The sequence below is a fragment of the Pteropus vampyrus genome, unplaced genomic scaffold, assembly GCF_000151845.1.
Source record: "Pteropus vampyrus isolate Shadow unplaced genomic scaffold, Pvam_2.0 Scaffold99, whole genome shotgun sequence".
Classification (NCBI taxonomy): Eukaryota; Metazoa; Chordata; class Mammalia; order Chiroptera; family Pteropodidae; genus Pteropus; species Pteropus vampyrus.
Window position 1 is genome coordinate 4,129,308 of NW_011888880.1, and position 10,650 is coordinate 4,139,957.

At 37.5% G+C, this 10,650-nt stretch overlaps 1 protein-coding gene across 1 annotated transcript in view; it reads left to right on the forward strand.

Annotated features, from left to right (window-relative positions):
* The window catches only part of PREX2 (phosphatidylinositol-3,4,5-trisphosphate dependent Rac exchange factor 2), a 192,216-nt gene that overhangs the window by 175,240 nt on the left and 6,326 nt on the right, over positions 1-10,650 (forward strand). Inside the window, exons 37-38 of the mRNA XM_011364627.1 lie at positions 4,030-4,132; positions 9,968-10,035. Of these exons, the coding sequence (XP_011362929.1) occupies positions 4,030-4,132; positions 9,968-10,035 (171 nt within the window). The remainder of the gene's footprint in view (positions 1-4,029; positions 4,133-9,967; positions 10,036-10,650) is intronic.

Below are 10,650 nucleotides of genomic sequence, written 5' to 3' on the forward strand. Positions count from 1 at the left end.
AAAAAATTATTCATAACTTCAAAAAGCCTTTCAGCATCAACATTATTTCTATTATCTTATCAACTTTTTAATTATTGTCACACACGAAAAGCTCTGTAAGGTCCTTTGCTACATGAACCATAAGGTTTGGAAGAATATTCCACAGAGCGACTTCTGGCTCTGTGCATGTCCAGCCCTGTTTGTCCTGGGCGCCGCCTGTTGAAGCGTATTGCATTACAGCCTGGGGTCCTACCCCTGCCTTTCAGCGTTGGGTGAATTGTACAGGGGTGGGAGGAAGATTCAAATTCATGTCTACATGAGGATATTATAATAAACTAACTATATAAATGGAAGTGACTATGCATCATATACATTGATCCCAGTAAACCCAACCTAAATGCATCCCTAATTTACTTACTTTAGCTTAGTTCCAGAAATAACCATGGCCATTTGAATGCTACAGAACATGACAGAGGGAAGTCGGGATATAAAAAGACAGCAGTCATAACCATTTGCAATTAAAACATTTTGCTTTTGCAATTTTTTTTAAAGCAGGAGACTAAATAAACACGTTCTTAGGGATCCATACAAGTAAAGAACCCTGAAACTCAACCTTTTGTAGCTAGATAGTAAATTCACTTTTGCCAGTACCTAATGGTACTTGTAAGTACAAAGTCGACACTCAAAAATATTTGTTAAATGAATGGATGGATGGATGCATGCATAGATGAATGAATGAATAGAAAGGTACTTCTTTGTGACCCTACCATAACATTGAACACCGCTAAATCAAAGTGCCTTTCAAATTAAATTGGACCTATTAGCTACAGGTCACATTTATCATATTAAAACTATGCTAAATCTCTGAGTGATGTGGGATCTATTTTTAATATGAAATATGTCAAGAAGATTTATTCATTATAAACATAGATATATTGACCCTTTGCTCTTTCTTTCTATGGGGAAATTCATGATTTCTGTATAATTTTACAGCCCTGTCAAGTGAACTTCCTCAGGAGTATTCCTTAAGTAGAGCTACTACCTGGATGTCTTATTACTAAAATTGGAAGAACATTCTTTGATGTCAATGTTATATTTACCTTATTGTGAAGAACAATTTCTACTCTGTGACCTTTTGCCTGTGTGCGACTGCCAGGGAAAGAGTTGTCTAAAGAAATTTTAAGTGGTATTTCAGCTAGAAGGAGCTGAAAATTGAAGGCCCATATTTTCTGGGATGGAGTGAAAAAATAGATTTATTTAAATTTAATTTACTGTCTATTATTAGAGCAGAGGCAGTGCTAGAAAGGATATTGGTGGATGATGCAGGAAATTTCATACCGAATGGGCTCTGCGTAGGGTTCTGGCCTTTGGTGCGCTCCCCCTTTCTCTCTTGCCCAGGATTAGAGATCAGTCTAATCCTGAGAGAAGTACCTATAAAATCAAATGATCTCTCACGAAAGCTGACTCTGCGTATACATTTACACACCAATAAAAAACCATGTGCCACTTTGGGGACCTAGAATTTTTCAGACAATGTCAAAATCAAAATGCTTTTTGTAAATGCCGATTTTTTTTTCACTTGACATACAGATTGAGATAACTGAGAGATAAAAATTTATGAGGCAAATAATGGCGTATCGGTAGCAAAGTTGTAGACTAGGCTTTTTTTTCACGAGCTTAGCTTAGGAGAATGGACTTCTGTGATACTGTTGTGGAGAAACTGGGTCTCCACGGGGAACATAAGCTGTGACTCAGATACAGGCTCTATTGCCCACCTTGACCTAGTTGTCTTTACATTGTTTTCACTTTTAAACACTTGCAAATTAATCATGGGACCTAATCAGAATACACACAGTGGTTAGTATGAAAAAGCAAGTATAAATGAAGCCATCTTTTTTTGGATATGCTGGCGAAAGAAAATATCCATTTTAAGGTAGATTTTTCTATTAGACAACGTGGGTATGGTTGGGTCTAAAGAAGTGACACTTCGCATTACTCCGTCAGAGAGCGTGTTACTGGCCACATTGATGGATCAGGAGACTCCAGTAAAATCTTTTAAAGTGACTGGCAGATAATTTGCTGCAGTAATACTGTTTACTATCACTTGAACTAGGGAGAAATAAATCAGTTTAAAAGGATTAAGAAAATGGATAAAAATTATAGGCAGACTATTAAAAGTCTTTCACAATGAATAAGTGTTTGTTTTGAGTAGAGTAAAGGAAGTCATGCTTTCTCAGGAAGCACAGAGGTATTTCCATGTGATTAGAAATAGGTAAAGATTTTTTTCTTAGCTTTATTCAGCTGATGTAATGAGCATTATTGATTAAAATGTTAAGATCAATGAGGACTTAAAATTGGGGTAGAGGAGACTTTCAGAAGGAGAAAATGTTATGGTCCGTCAAGTAACCTAACAAATGCTTTGTCAAAAATTGATTTTTAAACACGAACTATCAGTGATACTTCCTGGCTTTCGTGGGCATGCAGTGTCCTACAGCACATAGGTATATGTAAAACCATAACATATGCTGTTATCAGACTCATACGCTAAATATTTGTAAACACTGTGTACTACTAGATACTAATTATAAGACTAGCCCATTTGAATACGTGTTATTAATGCTTTCTAGAGAATTCTCTGTAATGTTAATGAAGGAGCTGCTTTTCAAGTCATTTAACAGCTAATGGAACGTAACATACTTCTCCTTAGAATGCAGTTATGTATAATAACACAGTCACACTTCGTAAAGTTCTTTCCAACATCACAGCAGTAATGTTTTAAATACCTTTCTCCTCTTTTTTTTTAAAAAAAAATTCATCAGTATCAAAATCTACCAGATATATACTAGAATTCTGTAATACAGCCTCATAACCAGGGATAAATGGGTTAGATATTCCTCATTGCATTATAGAATTTACTTTCATTTATAAGGAAGAACTAAACAGCTCTAGAAAAAATACATGTGTAAATGTACCAAAACCACAGGAAGCTAAATGCAGACATGGAGAAAAGACAATCAAAATATCAATAAATTGAAAAATTAAGTAAAACAAAACCCACTCATGTGAATTCTAGGGAGAACATCTAAAAGTAATGAACATTTTTATTAAGTGGATAGAAAAGGTAGCACTGAAAAAACAATTCAGAGCCTGGCACCTGAAAATAGTAACAAATGATTAAACACAGGCTCTGAGAACTGCTATAGAGAAAAATGTGGAAGTAAGTAAAAGAAGTGCCTTAAAGGGAAGGAAAAGGGGGAGAAAGGCTCACTGAGTTCATGGATTGAGTTTTGAATTTTCTTAGGGCTGTTCCAGGCATATAGTCCTGTATAAATAATTAAAAGTTCCTTTTGAAACTTTTACAGTCTTTTAGATTGAGTCCGAGAAACACATTTTCTTTTAAAAATCGATTCTGATCTTAGCGAATGTTGATTTCACTGTCATTTTTGTAAGATATTGGGTGCGTCTAAATCTATTAATTATCAATATGAAGACATGAATGAAAAATATTAGGAAGTCATTTTTTACTTATGTAAAATATCAGTAAAGAATAATATCTGATAATAAAATTTATTATAATTCTGCTTATTTAATTTCCTGTGTATAAACTTTCTCATAAACATAGTTCATTCTAGATGTTTTAAATTTAAATACTTAATTTTAGACTCCGACGGTGTAGCTTTATAATCTATTTTTAAACAGATATTCTGTGTAAAAAAAAATCAATGGTTCATTGTCTAGCCACTTTGATTTGGCTGGTGTTTTTTGATTTTGAAATTAGCGTAGAGGAGGAAAAATAATATTCCCACTACCCTTCTGAGCTTTTAGCTGAGACTTCTGTAATAAAAGACAAATTAACAAGAGGAAAACAAAAAGAAGTTCATTAGCATGTATATGTCACGTGTATCTGGGAAATACCCAAGGGAAAACGAGTAGCTCTCCAAGGAGGCAGATTTAGGCTGCCATATTTATTACCCTTCATGAGTAACCCAAGCTGTCACAGAGCGTAACAGGAACCAGTGGGATCTGACTTGCCCTTGCCTTTGCACACAGGTGCACCCTGAGCGTGACAGTGGAGCAGGCCATCATTCTGGCCAGAAGCCACGGACTGCCTCCTCGCTACATTATGCAGGCTACAGATGTGATGCGGAAGCAGGTAAGTCTTGCAGACGTGCTAGGGAGTTGTTTCAGAGGACCTCGATTTGAAGGTTCCTTTGTTCATGTATCAGGCCTAACAGGTGCCTGGAGGTGACGGGCACTTTTCCAGGCTCAGAGGGTAAGTCATGACCAAGAAACAGTTCAGGGAAGAAGACAGCACAGATGTCCGATGACGATTCACCAAGAAACTTAGACAACCTGGAAAAAAAGGTTTATCTAAGAGGTAGTGAGAAGGAGGAAAGAAAGTTAGCCAGACAGAATGAGCAGGAATGGCTTTGGGGCTTATGTAAAGGACACAATAAAAAGACACATGCCACTTACTGGGAATTGCAGGTGATTTAGTAAGGCTTGGGGAACAAACTGGCAAGAGAGTGGGGTGGGGGAAGCAGAGGCAAGAACCGAGGACCTTGCGTTCTTCTGGAGATCCCTAAGGGACTTCCACGCCACACTCAGAAGTTTGTGCATGATTCTGAAGATGAAGCACAGACCTCAGATCTTCCTTCAGAGGTAGAACAGCCGCTATTGGCTTGTCTTTAGGTCTCTGAAGTACGTATAGGTAAGAATATGCCCTCATAAAGAGAACGAACTTTCTGTGCGACAATCCGATCGTATTTTAAGTGAGGTAGTTTGGTTTTTAAAATTCTTTAAAAACATAGCAACAAAATGTACTAATCTCCAATTTATGGATTATTAAGAAAATATCCAGTAGAAAATATCTAGTAGAAAAGACACAACCGAATAGAAAGACCAAAGAAGTTGAAAGACATCAATTTTATACTTAATTCTGTCACCTTTTCTTAGGGCTACCACAGAAATTGGTTTAACCAATCTCTCTCCTTTCTGATTCAGTTTGCCCAGGAATAGTGAGTGACTTAATTTTTAACATATGGTTTTATAATTATGACAGCTTTATTTACTACAGACTTAGTGTATAACTTTGAAACAAAAATCTTGTGGGTTTGCTCCCAAGATTACATTACAGTATGTCAATCAACCCCCCCACCCCCCCAAAAAAATACAGAGAAGCCGTCATAAGTGAGGCCAGCGCCAACCTGGGGTCTGCAACCAGAGATGAGGCACAGCAAGTACACAAACATCAGTGCTTCCATTTGGGACCCGGGACTGAAGATTGAAAATCCAGATCTCAGAAGGTTCAAGAGGGATTTGCTAAGTGAAGGTTAGATCCATGAGGAGTATGTGACATGGTAGTTCCTCTGGAAAAGGGTGAATACAGGTGCAGATGTAGCAGGTTTAGGGAGGATTTGGGGGGGGCAGATACACAAACTCAGTTTTAAAGAGCAGATCAAGGTAAATTTTTGATTAGTCATATCACCATTGGGATTTGAGTGCTGAAACATACAGAAAGAGACTAACCTTTCTGTTTTACTTTGCTGCTATTAGAGTAAGTTTACAGCTGGATTTGCAGAAACCCTCTCAAAATTGTAGTTTGTGGCAGACTAAAAGACTGGTATTAACCTATTTTTCAATAATCCAGCAAGGGAGCAATTATGACTTGGCAACATGTATGTTCTTACTATATGGACTTAAATACTCAAAACTTTTAACTTCTTATAACTGAAAATGGAGACAGAAAATATAGAGATAGAAAAATAAAGACATTACAGATCTTACTGACTCTTTATATTGTACAAACCTCTTTAAAACATATGTATTACATTTGTATTCATGTATGTTACTATATATTTATAAAATGTGATTTAAAAGACTAAGAAGTTACGAAGTTCCTTATAAAATCCTGGCTGATTTCTAAACTGCACTAGTTTTCAGTATTTATCACTCCTTCTTCCACCTATTTCCTTTGAAATAAATACATTTAAAATACGTAGCTCTCTTCCTTTGCTTGTTTCTCCGCTCCCAGTTTTTATGACATCTCCAGGTGGTTCTGAGAGACACAGAACTGATTTCTCCCTTTTTGGTGAAAGAATATGGAGTCCCGGAGCCTCTCTTTGGAGAAACCGGGATAGGCAGGTGCACAGAAGAGACTGTCGCAATACGCCTTCTGCTGCTGATCCTCTGTCCAGTATTCGGAGGTCACGGGCAGTGGAATTAATGGCTTGGATCCAGTCTGCAAGCCAACACTTACCCACTTGGGATCCGGGTAGATAGAACATAGGTGTAATCAAAGATCTCACTTTCTTTTCCTTTTGCCTTTAACCATTTAGACTCAACTTCCTGGAGACTGAATGGTTAGAATATTTGCCAGGTTAATGAATGATATTTTCTGAGATCTTTAGTTTCTTTTGTAGGAAAAAGAAGCTTTCCAGCATGATTTATTGTTCTTTTTTCTAATTGCGGTAGAGTCTTCACGTACAGATTTTGTCCATGTACTTTGCATAGAGTTGTTGTTTTAATTAACTGGTTGAGTTAGAAGGAAACATAAAAGAAGGAAGGGTATGCCGCTCTTTACAGTTTTGGGGTAATTATTATGATAATCCTTGGCGACACTTTTAAATAATCAACTGTTTTGATTACTAAAAGGCTTGAGGCAGAAGCTCCCATTTACATTGTGAGCTTACAGTTTTCTATCCTATAAGTTATACATTTCAGGTACTCTAAAGTGGAAGCCTACTCCCAAATTCTTTTGTCATCTTTTTAATAAAATCTGGGATTCCAAAGAATTCTGACTTCTTAGCTACAGTATTAGGGCATCATACGGGGTGCCAAGAACAAGGACCAGAAAAGACAGACTCCTTGCCTACTGTCACGGGGGACATGTGTGTAGACTAATCACCTTATACAGGTGCCAACAGGCAAGTTCTCTAAGGAGTGTCCAGCCTTAGTATGTCAGGACATAAAACAGGGGACAAATAAATAAGTACACTGTGAGCCCCTCAGTGGCTTACACACTGAATATACTTTGTTATGGTGTCATAGGTTTCCAGAATAGTACTTAGCAGAGAGTAAATGCTAAATAGTATTTGTTCAATGAGTGAGTTTTGTCTAGGATGACTGGGAAAAGGTTTCACGCAGAAAGTGGTTACGAGCACAGATTCTTGAGCCAAGCAGCCTCAGTTCGAATCCCAGCCCCAGTGTTTACTGTCTGTGTGATTTGGGGCAAGATTCTTAGCCTCTCTGTTACTTAGCTTCCTCGTTTTTAAAACAAAGATAATAGTAATACTTATCTCAGAGGGTTGTTGTGAGGATTAAATAAATATACTTAATCCATTTAGAACCGTTTGTCATGTAGTGAATGACCAATCAATTATTAGCTCAGATGATATTTGATTCGCGTCTTGGAGGATAATGTGATGCAGACAGGTAGGGAAGAGGGCAGAGAGGGTGTTTAGGTTGGGGGAGCAGCATGAGCAAGGGCGTAAAAGTGCAAGTAACTGGCATGCTGAGTGCCTGAAGAGTTATATAGTTGAATTTCAAGTGGAATATGCCAATAGTTGTGATCAGCACGAGCATCAATTTTATTTGAAACCTTTTAAGAAGGCGAAATTCTTTATGTAAATTATTTAATGGGATATTATGAGACTAAAAACAAAAAGAATTATACACAAATACTGTACTCTAGTTAGTAAATCTATTTCTATAAGGATAGAAATTCTAAGACTATATGTATACCAGGATTAAACAAATAAGTAAATATATTGTAAATAATGACAGTAAAGTTTTTTACTGTCGAAGAAGGAAGGTTCAAATAAGAAAAGGGAGAAGGTTGGAATCCAGAGTGAAGCCTGTGGTCCTGGATTAAAATCGGAGGTATTTGTTTGTACTGATTCTCACACACACACACACACACACACACACACACACACACACACACACAGACACAGACATAAATACAGATGTTGGAATATGTTTGCATTATTCAACTGGCTCTGTCTACTGAGATGACCATATCAGTGGCAGTACCGAGCATAGTCAGGGTCCATGGCTTGGATTTTAAATGCCGTGCTCTATTAAAAAGAGCCAGGGACCCTTGGAGAAGTGTTAATTCCCAGCTGAGACAGGGAAGATGAGGCCTCCACCATCCTGAGGTGCCAGAAAATAAACATGTACTGAACAACGACAGTGGTTATAACATCAGGATGCAAGAAGTGACTTGCAACAATTTGAACAAAACATTATTAGTAATAAAAATATTGGATTATAACTCACAAAATAAGTAAACATCCATGAATCCATACTGATTTAAATAAATACTCGAATAAATAGATAATCTGGGAGGAAAGGGATAGATAACTCTTCCTTTCAGAAACATTCCATTTCACAAGCACTAGCGCCATTGCAGGCAAGATGTGTCAATGGAGGCCAGAACCAATGAGAAAAAGTGTGAAGAGAGACAGGATATGTGCATAGTCTCGTAGCATCTCCGCCCCACCCCCAACATATTTATTAACTACAGAAAGAAAAAAGGTAACTTTACAGTGAAAAAATCTGGTAGATACCACTTTAACTAGCTGATGAAAGTGAGTGTCACCCGTGATAAGACCTATGGACATCATGTCACATGACAATGATCAACATCAGCAATATGATGCACAGAGAAGGTACAACATCACTTCCGTGATTTACTTGCCCAAAATGCATATCTTCCATCTAATCGTATGGAAATGTCTGACGAATCGAGAGACATTCTGCAAAATAATGACCAGTACTCATCAAAAGTCTTAAGGTACGAAAGACAACAAGAATCTGAGGAACTGTCACACAGTGGAAGAGACCAAAGAGACGTGAAAACAAGATGCAGTAGAGAGATCCTGGTTTGGGCCTGGAATAGAAAAGGGACATTAGTGGGGGAAATGGGGAAATTTGAATGAGACATGCAGCTTCCTTCCTGGCGTTGTGCCAGAGTCAATTTCCTGGTTTTGGTCATCATAACTATGATCGAGTGAAGGGTTAACGTTAGAGGGATGTTAACGTTTGCGTGCTGGGCAAGGTTTGTGAACTCTCTGGTGCATTGACAGCTTTTCACTAAGTCTAAAATTACTTCAAAATGGAGAGGGTTTCTTTTTTTTTAACTTCTTAATTGCAATTCCTAAATTTCTTCCCATCTGTCTTTAAAACATTCCACCCTTTTTGAGAGACTATATTCTTTTTTTTTTTCCTTTTTTTCCTTTTCTTCTTTCTTTCCTTCCTGTAGGTTGATCTGGAAAGTAGCCGAAAAGTCTCAGCGTCTTTGAAATCCCTCTCCTCCATCTGTTCTCAGCCCCACACCCCGGTGCTTGGTTCTGTGTAATAACTAATTCCCTTTAGGAACTGAACAATAGTTACAGCTTCATTCATGAACTTGACAAATTGTAAAGAATTTTTCATTGGTGAAATACATTGCCTTTGTGCTATAAACTTTGAGGCAGAATTCTTACATTTCAGAGATCCACGTACACATGCCTTGTCTAGAAATTGCTTTAGAACTCTTTGAGAAAACATTTTCTCGGTGAGTATTATGAAGTTTAAAATGGCTAATTATTCAGCTAAGAAAAAAACAGACACATGAGTGTGATAGGACTGTGAGTTCTGTTCCACGAAAGTGGGGACATGGCAGATATTTATAGCTTACTCATTTCCTTTTATCTGAAGTATTGCCTGCTTCTGGGAGTGAAGACATAAATGAAATAGTAAACTTATTTTGAATGATTTAGATGGCTGTTGGAATACATATAAATCCTTCGAAACAGTATATCAGTGTATCTTGTTTCGTAAAAGAATTAATTTTGAAAATGCTCAGAGGATGATTTCTCTCTTCCTCCTCATCCAGTCTCTTGTGATGTTAATTACATGGTGGAATAAATATTCTACACTCAAATATTAATGGTATGTAATAAAGCAATGTAGAGCTAAGAGTGATTTTCCTTACTTCTTTTAGGGAGCAAGAGTTCAGAACACAGCAAAGAATCTGGGAGTCAGAGACCGGACCCCACAGTCTGCTCCCAGGTAAGTGACTTCCCAGAGAGCTTGCTGCCCTTTTTCCCTGGGAATGTCTCTCACGGCTGATGCAACTGCTCTGGCATATGTCCAGTGTAGAACTGATCGTAATCATGGAAATCGGCCTTGTAAACATTCAATGGCTAAATGTGATTCGGCCTAAGTGATCTCTGAATGAAATGGAATTTTAGCTGAAGCAAATTTAGAGGTAGCAAGGACAAGTCTTGACATTATTCTATTTTGCAAGTTCCATCGTGAATTCAAAAACAAAAGCCCATACAGTTACCATGAAAATTTATATTCCAACACTGCCAAACTGCCAAACTGCCATTTTCCTTTCTACTTTTATGATTGTGCATGCTGTTCCCTCTGGCATGATTGCCTTTCCCATCTGCATCTATATGAAAAACTATTTAACCACAAAACCCAACTTAAATGTCATTTTCTCCTCAAAGTCTTGGTTGAGTTTCCTTCCTCTTGATGCTCGCTTCATATCTTGCATACTCTAGCCCCGATTGTGTTGCAATATATTGTTACTTGTCTCTTTGCCCAACCTGAATATGAATTCTTTGGAAGCCAAGAAATACGTTTTTTGGGTTTTATTCATTGTTCATCATAGTGCCT